Below are 21,279 nucleotides of genomic sequence, written 5' to 3'. Positions count from 1 at the left end.
AGGGTTAAATATTGATTTGTACTTTACAATCCTTCTTTCGGATTGTACACCTATTCGACATTAGGAAATAAAAAAGTCCAGTTATTTCGCTGCAAGTGTAGAAAATGAGAATCTCACTCACTCACATCTTGGGTCGGATGGTGCCGACGCCTTCATGGAAGACTATGTCAACCTGAGATCACTGTATTAAATTAATGCACGGGTTATGAATGTTAAAGTTGTTTGTGCTTTGGAAAAAATACCCGTAGTATTGTCATAGCCTTGGTGTCGGCAACCGCGTTTCTGTGCCAAAAACATAACTATTGGCCATTGATTAAGAAACATTCAAGATTTCTTTTATTTGTATTAACTTTTATTAATTGTAGTTGTATTAATTTAACTTTTCACCTACTTGAATGACAGTAAGCATGTGAATAAACAAAATAAAAAACACTTATAACAATAAATCGTATTTGTAAATGGCAGCATGACCAAGCCTGATGTACCCACTAGCCTTTTTTTGTTAAGACACGTATGTTTTTCGAATTCGTCGTTGTGCAAACACTTCTAACCTTGGCCATACCTAAAAAACAGATCAAAATAGTTGCCTGAAACTTGGTACACATGCTGCCAGTGACACAAGGTACATGTACAGGTACATGAAGGCCCATAACTCAAGCTTTGATAATTTAACTCAATGCACTATTTGGCATTGTTGAAACAAGTATTTGGATCTGTTTTGGGGCAAATGTGTCGCTTAAATCTTTGAATTAGAAATCATGTCGAAATTATGTTAATTCTGTATGATTAAAAATCATTATTCCACTGGAAATAGGTGAGAATATCCGACCAGTGGGATGCCTAATAAACACCCGAGGGTGGGAGTTTCCATAAAGATCGTTTTTAGTCGTAATTTCATGCCCACGAACATTAATGATTTCACAGTATATTGAAATTAACTTAGTTGCATAGACTCATTTTGAACTGCATATCTTTATTTATGGAACTTAAGCCAGCATTGAAAATAAACACGAAAATGAGGATTTTTTTATGTATTGCCCATTGCGAAGTTTATGCAGATTTAAGATATTAATTGAAATTACCACAAAACGTCTTTATTGAAACGGCCCCCGTCCCTATGTTCTGTTATATGTCAAATTTGCTCGAAACATCTTAAGGTATCTGATGTACAATAATGTGGATGACCCCATCGTACTTTCGTATCAATGGGAAGGTATACAAGAATAAAATTGTGCGCAGGAGTGGCCATTTATTGACTAAACTCAGGCAAAATGTATTCTGATCGATACTTTCTTGAAAATTCAATTAACAGTTACTTACAAATTTCAATAAACATTTTCCTAGAAAACTGCATCAGTTATTTTTAGCTTTTAAATCTAAACTTTAGAATACTATTTTATACAAAGAACACAATTTCCAGATTTCGAAAAAAAACGATCATCTAATTGTATCATTAATAAGACAGACGCATCCAGTGTTTATATTATATTAAGCATTTCGATACAGAAGAAAGCATGAAAACGAAATTACACAGAAATACACTACAAATGTATATGTTAATTATGCAAATGTACATCTACAACGTTTAAAACTGATTTAAGATGTGATATTTTTTTGTTATAAAATTAGGATTAGAAGTATTGCTCTTGAAATTCTGTAGTACCCCTCCATATATTCACCTTTTTACCATCAAACTGTTTATAATATTGCCAAAGCTACATACTTTATTACATACTGGGCACTTCAATGTTTACTAGATTACTTTGAAACATAATTTGAAAAGAACAACAACAACAACAATAACAACAACAACAACAACAGTATGATTCGTCGTAAAGACATGCAAAGTTATACGTGAAAATGGCTACAATTAATCCAATTATTTGTGTATGAAAAAGGAAGATCACGAAATGTGTTGTTCAGAAAAATGTGTTTTATAAATTTGTGGTTTTCTGATGATTTACATATCAATGAGATTTTTTTGGCACAATTTGTTTTCAGAATTTAATTTGCGTATGACTGAGCTTTTTAACACAAAAAAGAAATCGAAAGGAAAGGAATGTTATAAATAATATGTTGACACGACCGGACGTGTTATGTACGAGTCGTTCAATATACAGCAGTATTTATCTATTGAATTGTACCATAGAAACATTTACAATATTTATGCTATTCATAAGTAACTGCAGAAAAAGAAGATATCTTTTAATGCAATCCTCTTGTGCGTACGAATGAATACAAAATATAACATATATACTAGTTAAAGAAAAAGCAAACGCCATCTTTCATAACACAAATTAAAATTAAACTTTAATGATATTACAGTGATTATTTAAGTACAAAACAACAACATTAATTAGGCAAAGTAACCATATTTTTGAAAATGCATACATCGTGAAATTGCTAAATAATCATATTAATTTCTTTCAAGAAAAATAAAACAAAAAACATTGCAATGCATAAACATGCAACAGCGATTGTACCGTCCTTATCTCAAGTACTTAGCTATGAAACACTTAGAATAATGCTTATGTACTTAAAAATACACATATGGAATGCGTAGCATTGAGCTATCTTGAAGAGGCTTATTTTATTTAGAAAAATTATTCTAAAACACAAATCAAAGTACAAGTAAATACAAGTCAAATCAATAATGATAACTACTATAAATCAACAATTGGTGTCGTATTTGAAATAAATCGTGTTCTTCAAACGGACATACACATATCACACCAGGATATATAATATATATATATAACGCGGAATACACGGGCATGCATAGACAATAAGCGATCAAACGTATGATAATGTAGTACAACATTTTTGTAAGAAATGATTTTCACACACACACACACACACACACACACACACACACACACACACACACACACTTTGTTTTATCTATTCTACGCATTCTTGGGTTCCTCAGTTTATAAAACAAGCAGTGTAATTTTCGTTTGGGTAGTTCACACAAACATCTCGACATCTCGATAGTAGTAAAACACAGTTTAAGATCTGAACAAACTAAAATAGTGGATGCATCATTGTGCTTGTTTCAAAAGAATCATCCGTCTTAATTTCAATCTGTTCTGCTTAGCGATGTCAGGTACATGTTCATAGCAAGAATGTTCCCGGCTTCACTGCAGCGGAACTCACGATGACATCTAGGGCACTTTGCATTGGAAAGGGTACCCGTGTATTCACACACCAGAGAACTCTGATCACAGCGTGGACAGGTGTATTTTTGAACCTGAAGACCCTTCAGCATGGACATGAGTTTCGTAGCAACTTCAGGACCGTGAGCACGATAACTAGCCTTTTCGTTTGCGGTCAGATCTGCCTCAGTCCAATACACGTCCATGAATTCAAGACCTAGCACGTCGGCACTTTCGACTCTGAAGAAGCCCTTATCTGCCCATGTATCTCCCCATGAGTTCATCAGGCTTAGGCAACTGCTGTTATAGCTGGTCAAGACAACAGCATGACCGCTAGTATCTTTGGACGGTGACCGCGTGCCTACACAAATATGTTTTCTTGTCAGAATGCCGGTTGGATGGTGGCTGAAGAAATCGTCAAATGTGTCCCATTCTCTTTCTGTCAAGTAGAACCTAGCTACAACAATTCTTTTGGCAACAACTGCTTCGAGTGCACCCTGTGGACTTTTTTCCCCACATCTGAGCCGATATTTTTTGCATATAAGCCTCATCACCTCGAAGGTATCTGCACCTTTATCCCCAGGCCTATGCTTATCTATAATTTCTTGTCGTAACGTGGTGAAATCCGGGTACCCACCTTCTCTGGCATGGATTCTTTTCATTGCCATATGAATAGCAGCAGCAGACGCGTTTGCGTAGCAAGTACCGCCATCCTGTTTCTTTGCAGTGAAGTTACTCTGGCTGATATAGATGTCGACTGCAACGGTAACAAGAACATCTGACAAGTACTCCTGGCAGCAGATAGTACTTTTAGCTACTCTGCAGAAATTTTCGATGTGGTCTGGATGGTTTACATGTATAAACAGCTTGGTCTCGTTATTCTCTATTTCAAGGTCCCATCCATTTTTTAAAAGAATTGCACGAGGCATGATGTTACTTGGGACATGTGAACTAATCTCGAATAGGAATTTTGCTCCATCTTCCCAGCTGACTTCAGTTTTACAAAATAATCGCTTTGGGCTGATGCCCGATTCCCTGTGAATAAAACAGCATACAACATCCACTTTGAGTTTATGAAGGTCTTTAGAAACGGTGTAGAGATTTCCACTGTCAGTTGGTTCACCATCTGACAAAACAACCAAAATCTTTTTTGAAGCGACCTTGTACCTAAATAAGGCTAACGCTGAATTTAAGGCGCTGAACATCGGAGTACCTCCATAAATGAATGGTTTGACATTATCGAGCAATTGTTTTCTTCTCTCCGGAGTAAGTTCTTTTCCCCCTGTTGTTGCTCGTATAATGGACGCAGCTGCCTGAACTTCGAAGATGGAATTGATATCAACATCTATAAACATATCCGAGGATACCAGATTTAATCCCTTTCGAACAGCTTCTTGAATATCGTTGTCTGTAGCCGTTATTCCAACTTTTGTGGTTGCTAATGTAGTAACTGTTTGGCTACCTTTCATGATGCTGTTGAAAAGCCCCCCAACTAAAGGTACATTTCCAATGGCTTCATTGTCCCAATCTCTACATGTGGAAGGTAAACATTCATCAACAAATCTTTTTGCCAAATTACGATTGTCTTTCAACTGACAAAAAATGTGGTCAGCCTTCTTATGTGTAAGAAAAGGCTCAGCCCTTTTAGGATCCGCCCAACGCCTCAGATACCTTGCTCCACTTCGCTCCAGAATAAAATAAATCTGCTCGATCTGGTAACTCGTTGCTGGTGAATGGTCTTCCTGTATTTCGTTTGTGCGTTGGACTGAGCGTAACATATCAAAAACACCATTCTGACTTGTCCCACCAACGCCAAGTGCGAACATATGATTGTCGCTCGAAATGTCATGTTTTATGACATCATCCATGACCTAAAGTAATGTAGTAAAACAGCATTTAAGCTACATTCACAGAGAGCAGAAAATCAAAGTTTAAAAAAAGAAAGATTACAGAACAATTTCCAAACATTATTTTATTTCAGAATCAGTCGATTTGTCCGGACGAAAATTTAGACAAATCTTTAAAAAATCGATCAGGTTTATTGATGGCCATATCTTGTTATATGCGCTGTATTTATAGATATATAATGGCGAACGGCTCCGCGAAATAAAGTAGTGATAATGGTAAAATAATAGTACCTGGAATGCGGATCGTATATATTCCCCATCATCTTCTACACTGCCCACAGCGTTGTATCTCATGGATCCAGAGACATCGACAATAACACCCGTGAGCGTGTTTCTAGCCATTGTCTTTAATCTGAAGCCTAGAAGAGGTAGGAATGTGAATGAACTTTTCAGCGGAATATATCTGCAACTGACACTATTTATAAACAACCCGCATCAACGCCTGCAGCAAAACCCACAAACATTAAAATACAATCTGTGTAAAGGCAGTGCTTAAATGAAAAAAAAAACCTACAAATTATCTGCAAAAATTATTTATATTTAATATAATATGCTGGTTGTTTATAAATAGTGTCAGTTGCAGATATATTACGCTGAAAAGTTCATCATGAAACAAAATACGCCATTGCTTCAAGAACAAAGAAGTATTTTTGAATAGAAAACTAAATCGAAACCACTGCATTAAACAGGATTCCCACTTAATGTTCACCAGCAGTTTATGATGATCCTGAATTCTCAGATAATTGTAATATGTTATTTTTGTGTCAAGTCCATTCACTGTAAACCATGCATAGCTAGTTTTCTACCCTCATTGATATACAGTCAAAACTCGAGGGACCGGCCAAAATACTTTGAGCCTCGAGAAATTCGAGCCAAGCGGGATTGCTTACAGAACGTTTTTTTTTTTTGATTCGTTACAAAAAGTCTTGTTGACCTCATTTGTTATTGGTTACGCTATTTCCGCAAGAGAACAGTATTTATTGGACATAGTTACACATCGTACAGTTCGAAACTTAGAAAATATCCTTTGATTTTTTTATTTATTATAAAAATACATTGATGCGAAAAGAACAAACAAGTAATTTAACGTTCACATAGATGGAATCCCTGATTGTCTAATTAATGAAGGACTGACATGCAATCGTAATAAAACATGCTTTGTTGATTTCTTTCCGATTTAGTATAGAAAAAGGCCGCTATGAACTCAGTAATTGCAAACACATATGTCCGCAGAATGCAATTACTACATGTCACTATTGATTAGTCACTCCTACCAGTTCCTAGTACTGGGAAGTATAATTGTTTAATTTAAAACAATTCAACCGTGATCTTGTTTATTACGTAAAATAATCATTATAAGTCAATGTTACTCCTCACATAGCGTTTGCCTTTGATCTGACTCATGACATGAAAGCATCCGTTACTGCTTATGGCAAGGATGCCTAAATAACCCATTCGGATGTGACTTCTCAGTATTTTCAACACATGAGAGTGAATCAAAGCATGGCTATACCAACGCAGACCATTGCCTACTTCCCATCAATATAGGTTTCAAAGCTCAATGGTCAATGGTGATTAGAAAAAACAAACAACAACTTGCTGAACATGCTGGATGTTCTTAATCTATCATGTTTGTTTTTACATTTTCAAAGCAATGTTTATGCTCATACGTCAGATTGGATGACTCCATCGTTAACATAGTGGTTCAATTAATGTTTTTTTTATTTAGAAACGTAACTGTTATAATGCCTGGTACACAAGTTAAACTTTCTTCCTACATATGGTGTTTAGTGTTGGTAACTTACACTATCTTAGCTAGATTTAAAAGACGAAAAATCTGCCAATGTTAAATTTCGCCGCGATCGGAAATTGATTACAAATATCCATGTTTACTTTAAAAGCAAAAAAAAACAACAGACCCATAGTCAAAGATTCGCTAATTTCGATTTAAAGGAGTCTGATGTTCTTTGAAAGAACATGTTTTTGCTTGATTTTTAGTCCTTATTGAGTAATTGATTAATATATATATATATATATATATATATATATATATATATATATATATATATATATATATATATATATATATATATATATATATATATTTAACATATTTCTTTGAAATAATAAAATAAAAACTATTCTGGGGGTTTATATACATACACATTAAGTTATTCTTAAACGCTAGCACAATGCATATATCGTAAATGAAGAAAAGGGCACAATATATTTACCATTTACAGATGAATAAACAATGCATTATGCATTCCAGTGAAATACCTTACATTGCACATTTAGAAAAAAAGACTATAAAGACAGCTAATATCTCCGCTCCAACTTAACTGCAGATTCGACTGCTCTATATATGCCGCTTTCTCTCTAGATCTTTAGAAATTCGTATTTGTCCTCAAAATGACATCTAAGTTTACTGCGCTTATAATTTGTTTATAACGAAATATAACGTTTACACTTTTGGGAACCCGTATTACCTCATTAAGGAAACAATGGCCATGTTATCATAATATAACATGTTTCGATTGATTATTAGCCGCTTTTAACTTTGTTAAGAAAATTTGCTTTGCAAATGCATGTGACCCTAGAATGCAATTACAAAATGATACTATTTATATAGATGATTCGTTTTCTATTTATTAGAAAAACTTAAAGGTCCATACATAATTCAAGGTAAGTACTCGTATAGCTTCTTTTCGATCTAGCTCATGGCATGAATAAACTAATCATGGCAAGTGCCCCGGAAGACATGGTGTAGTATAGTTATTATGAGTATCATTTTATTCGTGATATAAACTTGATATTTAAATTAGACTTATCACACGCAGATTAGAATCAATATGTACGAACATATGTGATTTAGTTTGGAGAATTATTCATATTTAAAAACATCAATGAAGATAGAAAACTCGCTATGGGTGGATTTCAGTGAATAGACATGACACAAAAATAACATATTATAACTATTACAGATGCACATTTATGGGAAATCATTATCCGAAAAATCAGGAACATCATTGACCGCTAGTGTATATTTAACCCTATCTAAGTCTATATATAACAAGTGATCTCTAGGGGTTTTGCCACTTCAAGTATATGTATGAATAGATATTAAGAAATAAACGTATTCTGTTTATTAAGTGACACTATATATACACACATATATATATATATGGAGGTGGTAGACAAAAGCAATATTTATGTAAAAAGCTACAGAAACAAGCTCTGTAGCGACACTAGTAATATTTACCTTTTTCAGATAAATAAAATAAACAATTACTTTTTCATTCCAGTGAAACACCAATACTACGTATTCATCCAGAATAAAAGCATGTCCTGAGAATAAACTCGCCGCTCCCACTCCACTGCGACTATTAATCTCTACTGTATTTATGGCGGTTTCTCTCTATTCATATTTTCAGAAAATTCGTAATTGTTCTTAAAATTGACATACGGTTACTGCGCATATTATTTGCTAATGACATCAAACTAAAACGCACTATAATGCATTGAAAACAGGATATTAATATTTGAACAAGGAGGAAATGACAATGAACACGATACGATATATGAATGGAAACTATTTCGATTGAGAACATCACCGCTATGAACTTCGTTGAGAAAACGTGCCAGTTCACAAAAATGATTTGAGAGGATAAATATCAGCTATCACGTTTCCAAGGTAACCAAAGCTTGTCCTCATATGGAGTATTGTTAACATCATCACTGACCTTTTAAACATGGATTGGAAACTGCCCTATATCGGTTACATATGGTATAGATCTGTTTTATCACATAAGCCTAACATTTTTTTCAACCGAAAAGCACAAAACTTACATATTGAATTGTTTAACTGATATGAGGTTTCATAATACCGCATTAAGGTATTGGTTTTTAGTAAAAGCATTTCTGATGCACCTGTTGACAGCACTAACAGATGCGTACATAGGAATACTTCAGTATGTTATATCATTTTCGGTGAAAAACAATGGTTGGAAATGAAAAATAAATAAAATAGGGTAAACGGCAGCTCAAATTTAAATATTTTTGGTCGGATACCTTAAACAGGCTTTGGGCTCACATTTTAAACTATTTTATATTGCTTTTAAAGGTGTTTAGATGTCCAAAAGGGACTCGCTCATGGTTTGTAAAATGCACTTTTTTAAATTACGAAAAAAAGTATAGAAAATCATAAGGAGCGTTAAAACTAAAATACCAAAAGCTGGAATCCTTCATCGAATGTTGAGATTTGCTTTGAAGACAACAATTTTCAATACCGTTACTTACGGGTTTCAGCGATTTCATTGTTGCGTGATTGGTTGGTTGACATTATCACGTGGTGTTATCATTGTATTATAATTTGGTCAAAATATCAAAAATGTTTCATTTTTAGTTCTGGTGGCCTAGCGTCAGTTTTCTTTTTTTTTCTTGTCTTTACCGGCGTGGGTTTGCATCCCACTAAAACCAAAATACTTTTTTTATTCTATAATTGTATTTTTGATGTAATTTCGATACCTTACAGTACAGAAATGATAAAAAAACGTGTTTTCAGATGCATAACCCGGAAAACTAATTTTTGGTCCAACAACATGAGCGAGTCCCTTTAAAGCCTAGTTTGATGAAATGCATCCACCTGAAGCTAATTGAAAAATTGCTGCAAGAAATTTACCTAGTTTCTGTAGATTTCTTAGAATTTTGGGATTTTATAGTACTATTTTTTTCGTTAATCATGAAGAAATTAAAGCTTTCAAAAACATGTAAATGCAAAACAAAAGTGAACTGACATAGAGTGGCTCCAACTAATTCATAGAACTGTTGATATAGAAGTTTCGGTTTCAATTTTTAGAAAAGCGCAATTAATTGATTGAAACCGCGGAAACTGGGGTAAATATCTTAAGTCAAGGTTACTTCTCCTATAGCGTTTTGTCTGGTATCGAGCTCATGTCATAAATGGAGTGCACTTGTTACTACTCAGTGCAAAGACGACCGGAGGATGTTAAACGGATACTTGTTATTATGGTTTTTACAGCATATTTTTTAAATATAACAACGCAACAGCAACATCTGTAGCAGTAACAGTGGTAGTCGGTCGTTCAGTTTATTGCAACCTATCGAGCCGATCCTATATCCAAATGAAAAACCAGCGCGTAAACGTTTACAGTCAGTTTGAATCGAAGTGACTTGCACCAGCGTTATATGTTACAGAAGTTGCACCTCCAATGATACAAATGGTAAACGGTATATCAAAATTTGCGATTTGTTAGACAATCGTTTTAATTGTTTCAAAATAGATGAGTATTACTGTTAATTCAACGTTTAAAACGAAGAATGTTACCCAAATGAGTACTCCTTCGTTTTCTGTCAAAGCGATCCAACCATAAGAAAAGTCTAAACAAGGAGTGAGAAGATACAACCTTAAAGGCTTCATAGCTATGTTTATCTGTTTATTTTATTTGAATTCGGAACTTAATACTTTAATAAGCATTTTTGTTCGTTATTATCATTACATGAAACGTAATAAAGCTATCACATTTTTTCTTTAAACTCCAAAGATCAACATTATTGAACAAAGTTATCTTAATGTATTTACATAAGAATATTATGTTGAAATTGGAATAATGAACCTATGATGCGTTTCAATAAAATAATTAGGGAGATATCTTGGTAGGGTGACTTTTAGCTCAAAAGGCCACTATTAAAAGGGGTAACCCGGACCCCCCTTTGCTACATTTCATGTTATATACCAAAATGACCGGAAAGGCCTGAAGTTTATCAGACTGCCGGCATAAATTGGCATAAATGGCGGCGAGCCGAGAAAATCCAAGATGGCCGACAAAGATGGCCGCCAAAATCTGAAAATCAAATTTGCTCTTTATTGCCTTGTTAATCGACCTTTTCATCTCGTTTCAACATTATTTTTCACCTAAACTGTAAGAATGTTCATATTTTATGCTTTTTAGTGATGAAATAGGGGGAAAAAGGGGAAATATAACTTTTATACAAAAATATATATATAAAAAATGCCCAAATTTTGCAAGGGAGTGTGGAATTCTAACATATATCTTTTGAATAATTGCATCCAGTAACTTTTTCTTGTATTATAAGATAACTTTAATTACTTATACATAAATAAATATGTTTTATATGAGTTTTAACCAATTTTTATCCAACCAGCTGTTTCAGGTGGGTGGGGTAAATTGAAGCCGTTCTGTAAACCGGACCAAAAATTGAGAATTTTCTTAAAGTTTCATTGTGAGGAAAAAACTGCTAGGTTGCATGCAACTGATACCTGCAATTATGTTGTATCAAAGCATGATTATCAGGGTAAAAGCATAAATTTGCATAAACAGTGGCGAGCTAAAATTATCCAAGATGGCTGACCTTTAGGTTGGATTCCCGGCAACATGGACAATTTTTCATGATTATATTTATAATAGTATTAAAAAGTGTATAAATAGATGAAAGTTTATTAATGAACAAATAACAAAATAGTGACATTTAAACAATTATATCATTTTTCAAAATGAATTAACTTCATTAAATCAATGATGGATAACATAATGACTTCCAAGATGGATGCTAATATTTGATATCTTTGACAAAATAACAGTAGGCACATACAAATAATTTTTATCATTTTGCATATGAGTATATACAAGTGCATCTTAATAACACTTCTGGGAACTAATAAAATCATAAAGCTAATTTAGCAATCTTCTAACTCAACATCAGCAAGTTCAGTAAACAAGTTCTGACATGAACTTGTGCTTGTCAAGCACCCCTTACAATCGCATGCTTCGGTACAAGGTTGCTCATTCGAACAACAAACACAATCATCTTTGCATGAATTACAACAACTACAAACCAAATCACTTAGCAATTCAGGGGCAGCTGCAGCCTGTGTCATCATCTGAGGAATAAAAAATCCTGAATGTGGATCAACAATATAACCATAGTCCACTGGATCAGCCAATGGTGTTGGGGATAATGCACCTCTCCAGATCAACAACTGGTACATACATCGAAGCAAGTGGGGCATGAAACTGGTTGGAGGAAGCTTCCTTGGTTTTACTTTTGTTTTTGCAAGAACAAGATTTGTTCTTAAAACATTGTGATTTACAATTGTTTTGACCATACAACAAACCAACAAAAACAACAGCTGCTGTTTTTGTCTGAGGTAAAAGTGTGGACTGAGCCCCAAGGTCTGCAAGATCACTGACTTGCTCTGCCGATTTGGTCATGACTTGGAAAGCTCTCTTTTTACCAATACCAAATAATGAAGAACATGTATCACAACCCGTGATACAAAATACCGGTAACAATATTTGTGTAACTTCTAGATGAAGAGATTCAACTGCGGAATGAACTGGAATATACCTTGTTCGATCAGAATACGCCACTTTACGACCCGTTTTGAAAAATATCTTTTCAACTTTCAACTGATCAAAATGATGTACAAGGAGAACAAACACGTCGGTGTCCGGACTAGCAACAACAATTGTATTAGCACCTAAATCAGATGCATGTGCAACATGAAATATCAGTCGAACATCTGCTTCCTCCTGGTCGGATGTTAGGCCACCAACAAATGCTACTGACAGACCAGTGACTTTTAAAGCCTTTGTACCCATACCACCAGCAACAAACAATGTCTCACCATTGACAAGAATATCATGGGCATGCAATGCAAGGTGTTCTGTATAAAGTTTAGTCAACTCACTTTTACTCTTAGTGCTGGTCAGTATTCTTTTCCAGTCCCTGATCGGCATATTTGGTTGAATTGTAACTGGCGCATGGGAAAGAGTTTCACCCCGTTTTTGGCGCGTTTGGGCCTTCAAACTGTTAGTCATATACCTATCGAAAACCACATGGATGTGTTTGATACCATAACTGCTGGCTAATACACATCTCCAAAACTCTGAAGCCATTTCCGAGTAAGTGATTTGTCTATTTGAGGAAGGTTGAAGCATTTGGACAATAGCCATCCCATCAAAGACTATACAATCAGAAGCAGCTGGGATACTGTAAATAACCTCATCTTTAACAAGATCTTCAATTTTGTCTTGGAAGTCGGATTTCTTTGTCATTGTTATGGAACCTTCATCAGTGAACAAACTAAGAGGGATTGGGGCATTTTCAAATGATAAAACCCGTTGCAAAGGCACCTTTTTGAATGTATTAATGGCTAAAAGCCGAAGATACATCTCCTCACCATTCATCTGAACAGATTTTGTGGCTGTTCGAACAACAGACATAGACAGAGCCATGGTTTGTATTTTAACCCGTGCCATTGGATCAAAGAATGACTTTTTTGTTGACTGGTCTTCTTCAACTATGAACCTCTCACTAACAAAGGTTTGCAGCAATCGTTTGCCTGTATCATGACAATTTAAAAGGCTCTCCTCCACCTCAAGCAGGGCTGCTACTCCTGTAGCAATGTTTACTAGCTTTTCAGGGGGAGACGAAAGAGAAAACGGATCTATAAATGATTCCATTCTCAAAAAGGGACAACATCTGACTAACTGCACTATTGTATGCATTTGTATGGAATGGAGTGTCTGTGTGATGTTTTGTTGATGTGGTCTGTCTGCGGTTTGCAAATGCTATGGCATACTTTGCGGTTAACGGTCTCGATAAAAACCACCGTGTTAATGCACTGTCATTGTGTATTAACCCTATAATACCACCGGAGGATTTGAGTGCCTTATTTTCTGTGACTTCAAGCACATAATCTATCCAGACGGCATTGAACGTGCCTTTTGTGAGTTTAGCAACAAACTGACCTTGATCGAAATTCTCTGTCAGGTGTTCAGGAATTCGATTCATCTTCAATACCATGTATGTCATGAACCTGGCATAGATAAATCTATTTGAGGCAAACAAAAAAGGCAAAAGCATCCGTTTGGCATCCTGGTGAGCACTCCAAATACCATGTCTCGAGGAAGATAGATACACTTTGATAGGCAAAGATACCTTAGTGAGATAGTCATCCCAAAATTTGAACAATGGTGACATTGATCTTCCCTCAGATCTGAATAACTCAATAAGAGGAATCATCTCAGAATCGATCAATCCTGAAATGCTATCAAATTCATTGGTATCAGAGTCGGAACTTTGTTTCATAGAGGCAATCCTCTGAAAAAGATTGTGAGGAAACTCTTTCTTGTTTTGTTCAGCCCATGCTCTTAGCTGAAAGAGAAATCTGTTGTTCAACTCCTCATCAATCATGAGAATAGCCCGCAAAGCTCGGTCAAAGTCTTTGCCAGACAATATATGATCCGCCGTCAACTTTGCAAAAACATCAGACTCTACCATCAACTGTTTAAACCCCGCATCACCATAAATGTGCCCTATCCCACCAAAAATACTCATCATGAAATGCATGCCACCTTCCATAGGTATAACGCCCTCAAATTCACTCGGGTAGGCCCAGACAATTTCAAGGGCCTTTGTCAATAAACCCATATCAAACACAATTGGACAAATATGTTGTGGGATGCTAGGAGTGGTGTGTGCAAGTATACTTGTCATAGCATGTGTTGAGTGCTTGCCACTTAGGGTGTTTTCATTGTGATCCCAGTTGTCAGCGGTTGCTATTATCAGATCATTCCTAGGACGAGAATGACCATCTTCCATAAGCATACTACAGGGAACTACACCACCTGCAAAATTAACATGCTCAATCTCACATTTTATCGAATGTTTATTATTTCTATTATTATTTTTATTATTTTATTATTATTATTATCATTATAAATTATTATTATTATTATTATTATTATTATTATTATTATTATTATTATTATTATTATTATTGTTGTTGTTTTTGTTGTCATTGTCATTTCTGTTATAGTCCGTAAGGATTGAACTGGCACTCTTCAATATTCATTAAAACTAAAATAGCATTAACCGCTGTCAAATTATAACGTAATATATCACGTTTATCTAACTCAGCATGGCGGAGTGGTTATAGTGACTGACTACAGACCACGCGGTTGCAAGTTCGGGCCTTCAGTGGTCATATTTTTTTTGGTGTTTTTTTAATTTGTTTATCGTGTCAAAATGGTGATGAAACCATGTCGAGCACCATTTATTTCGATATCCATGCTAAAAAAATATCGTATAAAAGCGATGTGCATATATATTTTTGCTGTTGCTATACGATGTATGAATATGTATAGTCCTGGACATCAGCTCAAATCTCGAGAGAAGCTTCAAATAGCATGAACTTCTCAAAATAAAACAACCAAACAAAGATTTCAAAACGTTTAAGCTTTCAAAATATTGCAAAGATGTATCGTTTAATAATTTAATGCAAAAATCGATTTGAGCGTGAGAAAATAGAACTGTTGTGACTTAGGTTGTATCCGCAATAGGCAAACGCTCTATCCACTAGAACAACAAACCATTGCTTAAAGTTTATTTTAAACATCGTTAAATACACATACCATTCAAAATAGAGAAGACAACAAAGCCGTTCATTGGTCCAAAGATAATGAGTGCCAGTTCAATCCTTACGGACTATATTTAAGTTTATTGTTATGTTTATTTTAGCTAGATTATAACTAGTTTACATGTATTTGAGTCCAGTGGAGTATTTTAATTTTATATACCTGAAGGAGTCTTTTGCTGACTGGAAATAGTATGTAGAGCTGCTGATGTCAAGAAGTGACGAACTTCTGTGTATGGCAATGTGTAGCCATGGACATTAAGATCCTCGATTATTTTTTTACTGCCAAATGTATGGTGTAGGTACACTGTTAATCCGAGATGTTTGGGTGTAATAACAGATGGCTGGACAAGTGTTGTAATATCGCTTGAAATTGAAATAATAGTCTGTTCCACGACTGTCTCATTCAAGTCTACACCATCGTCAAGTTTTGACTTTGCTGATAACCAGGTGACAAAGCGAACAAGTAGTGGGTCTAAGAAATCTCTTTGATTTTCAAGACTAAGTTCATCAGAAGAATAATACTCATTTTGAAGCCCTTTAGTATGTTTAATTCGTTTTCTCAAAATGGTTGCTGCTTCATGTAAGATTGAAACATCTTTAGCATCTGAGTTTTCAAAACTTTCTATAAGGCTAGTATCTAGATCTGACTGCTCTTGCATTTCGTTCAGTGATTTTTCTAATGATACAGCTTTACACAGTGCTTCATCAACACTTAATTCCCTTGAACAGACAATGTCAGTCATCCCTTCCCTTGGAATGAACCTCAGTTCAGGCCAGACTTGTCTCAAGACATGTTTAATGTGCTTTGATTTTAATTTACTGGCTCCAATGTGAACATTTGTGTTTGTACAAATTTCAATAACTCGATTTTTGATTTTTGAAAAATCAACAGTCTCCTTGTTTTCTATCATTTCATAATATTCAGATTTTAAAACTGTTATAGGGCCTTCTAGTTTACTCTTTTGTGGAGTTTTATCAGTGTTGTTGCCACTTTCTCTTAAGTAATTACTGATACAGGCTTTTTTGCGATGATATCTCGCTTCAACAGCAACAAGATCACCACTACACCCAAGTAGCCTAGCATGTAACACATGGTCATTTTTGGCTTCAGTCACTTTTAAAAGTATGAGTATAGAATTTTCATTTGTGAGCCTTCCACTTTCTACCACTCATTTCTATGTTTTATGCTACATCTTTTACTACAGATAAAACAGTTCTCTTTCCAATCAAATTCATTTTTTTGTGATCTGGTAAATTTGTTTGGTGTGTTGTCATTTTGTTGCTGATCAATCATGCCATTGCTATTATAGCCGTTATAAAATGGGTGCATAAACTTTGATCTGCATGCCTTATGGTAGTGAACTGCTATTTCATTGTTCCTTATCATAGACTCATACTCTACAAAATTTGCAGATATTTCATCATTTCTGCCTTTACAAGTTGTAAGCAATGAATCAAACTTCTTTGGATTAAGTGTAATTCTATTGCTCTGGAAACCTTTCTTACAAAAACAACATGTTTCTGGACTGAATATTAATTTTCTCTTTTTTATAGTACATGGGAGCGCCTCAGAAACGTCCATTATCAAACTTTCATACTGAAAATACAGTGGATATATTTGAAGGGATACAATTTACAGTTGCACAGTTTTTCATATATAGAATAGATTTATTTGCATTTTAAGCATATATTGTAATATTTATACTTATTCAGCTGTCTTATCGTGAACATACATGTAAACACATGTTTTTGAACCATTTTCACTCATAACATTATTGCAAATTATCAAAACAAATAGTCTAGGACACACTCAATTCAACTTTTCAAGTTTCTGATCACATAAATAAACAATCCATCCATCTCTTAAATATTTTAACATTTTATACATGACAAAACACACTTATTATGTTTAAGAAGGAATAAATGTTTAATATTCATTAAAATTATACTTACTTTAGTGTCAAATGTTGAAAAAATGCCTTTGTTTACATGTTCTTAAATTTTCCCGCCGAAAAAACTTCCACGGTGCTGATGCAAATTTTATCCCCTGATAATGATCCTACCTGTATTAATGGTTTTTAATTTATAAAATCCTTAAATTTATATGCTTTGATCAAACATAATTATAGATGGCAGTTTTGCAACTTAACAGTCTGTCCTCTCTAGTATATTGTGAACTAAATCCTGACCTGGTCCGAATTTTAAACCACTTCAATTTACCCCACCCACCCAAAAACAGCTTTTGACAATTTATGACTTGGTGATAGATGGAAACAAATTTGTAAATTATGTATAAATGTTTATAGTTATCTTTTAATCTAAAAATAGGTAATGGGTGCAATAAATAAAAAGATACAAATTAAAATGGTACCCTCATATGCAAAATACTGGCAAAATTTTCACTATTTACTATGAATTGTAAATCTTTTATATTTTTACCAAGTAACATCCTGAAAGGACATACACCATCTATATTCTTGCAAATGAGATAAAAAATATGTAAAAATAAGATAAAAAGTTCTATTAACAAGTCAAAAAAGAGCATAGCTGATTTTCAGATTTTGGCGGCCATCTTTGTCGGCCATCTTGGATTTTCTCGGCTCGCCGCCATTAATACCAATTTATGCCGGCAGTCTGATAAACTTCAGACCTTCCCGGTTATTTTGGTATATAACATGAAATGTAGCAAAGGGGGGTCCGGGTCCCTGTTTTCAAAAGTGCTGAAAGTCACCCTACCATCTGCAATGAAATGCAATAACTTATGCGTTATTAGTTTGCCCTGTGACATGTACAGAAAATGCACTAAGTGATTTAGTTAGATAATATGAAGTAAAATATAAATGATTAAGATTTGGCGGAATGTGCATAATGCAATTACTACATGTCACCATTGATTAGTCACTCCTTTATTTAAAACCATTAAACATTTATATTGTTTATTACGTACACGGATTTATTAAGGTTACTCCTCACATAGCGTTTGTCTTTGATCTGACTCATGACATGAGTATAATAAGTTTTTGAATTAGTTTTTAAGCCGAAATGCACACAACTTATATATTGAACTGATATGAAGTTATAATACCACATTAAGATAGTTTTTAGTAAAAGCATTGCTTATGCACCTGTTGACATCACTAACAGGGCCGTATCTAGGCATATTCAAGTATGTTTTTTTCGTTGAATGGGGTAACCGGCAGCTATATACTATTTTGTATTGCTAGTAAAATGGTTCAGGTGACAAAAAGTGTACTTTTTATCATTGTTATCTTGACTGTTTGGAAGAAGAAACTCTTTTGCTATTAAAGTCAAGTTTGATGAAATGTATCCACCTGAAGCTCGTTGCCAATTTGTTGTTGTTGATGAAATTGATTTTAAGAAATGTACCTAGTTTCTGTAGATTGCTTCGAATTTTGATATTTTACTGTATCGTATCAATTTTTTCATTGGTTGATCATGAAATTTGAAGAAAGTTAAACTTTAAGAAACATGTACATGTAAATAAATGCATTGACAAAAAGTGTCTCCAATTCATTCCTAAAACTGTTTATATATATGTTTTGAGGACGTTTGTAACAAACCTGTTAGCCAAAATCATTTCGCTACTTGCACAGCTGTTTATGTAACATGCCGTAATATTTACAGAAAAAAACAAACAAACTGCAAGTTGCACTGTATTAAATTCATATCGAAATGAAGATGTATGGAATGACCATTATTTCAGTTCTTAAAGGTAGATGTTTTGACTTTTTGATTTAAAAAAACAACCAATATCATACTTCATGTAAACTAACTACATGTATTAGATATATAGGCTGTAGACAGAAGCACGACAACATATATAGTTACCTTTTCCAGATGAATAAACAATTAATTCTTCATTCCGGTCCAGAATAAAAGCCCCGCGAGTATACCAACATCCGACTGAACTGCGAATATAATTCGTCTGCTGTATATGGTGGTTTCTCTCTATATGTTTATATTTTCAGAAAATTCGTAAGTGTCCTTAAAATTGAAATTAGGTTACTGCGCATATTATTTGTTTATAACATGAAACTAAAACTCAATATGAATGGAAACCCGGAAGAATATTTGAATTAGGAGGTAATGACCATGAACTAGATAAACATGGAAACTGTTTCGATTTAGAACATCGCCATGATTTGTTTTTAAAAATAAACCAGTCCACAAAAGTTGATTTTAGTGGATAAATATAACTTTAAGGTTTTCTTCCATTTTCCCAAGGTAACCAAGGCTTTTCCTAATAGTGGTATTGTTAACATCATCACTGACCTTTTAAACAGGGATTGGAAACTGTCCTATATCGGTTAAATATGTTTTATTGATCCGTTTTATCACATAAGCTTAACAATTGTTTTTTAACCGAAAAGCACAAAGCTTATATATTGAATTGTTAACTGATATAAAGTTTCATAGAACCACATTAAGGTATTGTTTTTTTGTAAAAGCTGATGCACCTGTTGACATCAATAACAGAGGCGTACCTAGGCAAACTCCAGTATGTTTATCATTTTCGGTGAAAAACAAGGCTTTTAAATGAAAATAAAATAAAATGAGATAACCGGCAGCTAAAATTCAAATATGTTTTGGTAGGATAGTTAAAACAAGCTAGGGTTCACATTTTATACTATTTCGTATTGCTAATATTAAAAGGTGTTCATGTGACCAAAAGTGTACTTCTTATTACATGTATTGTTATCTTGACAGTTTGAAAGACGAAACTCATTTGCTATTAAAGTCAAGTTTGATGAAATGTATCCACCTGAAGCTAGTTGCCAATTCCTAGGAAGAAATGTATTTAGTTTCTGTAGGTTTTTGTTATTTTATTGTATCATGTATTTCTCGGTTTAATCGTGATTTTTAAAGAAAGGAAAGCTTTCAGAAACATGTTATTACCAAACACTTGACAACTAGTGGTTTATGAATTCCTAGAGCTGTTTATATAGAAGTTTCGGTTTCAGTTTTCAGAAAAGCGCATTTAATTGTTTGAGCAAACTGCGTTAAATATCTTAAGTCAAGGTTACTACACATGTAGCATTTTATCTGATGTCTAGCTCAAGTTATAAATAGAGTGCACTTGTTACTTCTCATGTAATGGACGACCGGAAAATATATGAAGAAGACTTGTCATGTTACTTTTAAGAGCAATAACATTAAATTAAGTGGATCTTCGGTTTTATCCCATACAACAACGTGCCAACTGGAGCATTGAAATTAGCCGATCTTTTAGAATATTGTTAACGATAACAACGCTGTTAACGTCATCGGTGTTAACTTTCAAATCTTTACTGCTCTATACACTTGATTTGTTGTATTTCTATCACGATCCGAGACAACTGTTGTGGTGTACTTGAGATAGGGCACAACACTGGCCCATTAAATGAAAGCTAGGAAACTATTGTAACCGTATAACTCTGATCAGATGTCGACCTGAAAACTCGTTTTTGACGTAAATTTTCCATGTAACTGCTTGTAACCAATGTAACGGCGTAACCCGATTTTTGAGATAGAAAAAGCACACACTTTTTCAGACTTTTTTTAAAACTTTGCTGGATCTCTTCGTAACTATTGTCACCGTATAACTCTGATCAGATGTCGACCAGAAAACTCGTTTTTTGATGCTAAACTTTGATTTTTTTTTTTGATTTTTTTAATATGTTTGGAATATCCGCCTGTAACCAATGTAACCATAATGTGAGAAAGGTTACAAAATTCGAAGCTCTCGATTTAT

At 34.3% G+C, this 21,279-nt stretch overlaps 1 protein-coding gene across 3 annotated transcripts; it reads right to left on the bottom strand.

Moving 5' to 3' along the window:
• Positions 1-1,236: 1,236 nt before the first annotated feature.
• Positions 1,237-19,567, bottom strand: LOC128224647 (uncharacterized). 3 transcript variants are annotated; one of them, XM_052934571.1, is made up of 3 exons: positions 19,377-19,567; positions 5,294-5,421; positions 1,237-5,026 (listed from the first exon to the last, which is right to left on the bottom strand). In XM_052934571.1, exons 2-3 carry the CDS (start codon positions 5,402-5,404, stop codon positions 3,080-3,082), a joined length of 2,058 nt encoding a protein of 685 aa, XP_052790531.1. In that variant the 5' UTR covers positions 5,405-5,421; positions 19,377-19,567; the 3' UTR covers positions 1,237-3,079. The 3 variants fall into 3 exon arrangements, with proteins under 3 accessions (XP_052790531.1, XP_052790529.1, XP_052790530.1); XM_052934569.1 differs by lacking the exon at positions 19,377-19,567 and adding an exon at positions 15,688-16,319; XM_052934570.1 differs by lacking the exon at positions 19,377-19,567 and adding an exon at positions 8,355-8,568.
• Between the last annotated feature and the right edge of the window lie 1,712 nt (positions 19,568-21,279).

The sequence above is a fragment of the Mya arenaria genome, chromosome 17 (assembly GCF_026914265.1).
Source record: "Mya arenaria isolate MELC-2E11 chromosome 17, ASM2691426v1".
Taxonomy (NCBI): domain Eukaryota; kingdom Metazoa; phylum Mollusca; class Bivalvia; order Myida; family Myidae; genus Mya; species Mya arenaria.
This window is presented reverse-complemented; position numbering and strand designations above follow the sequence as displayed.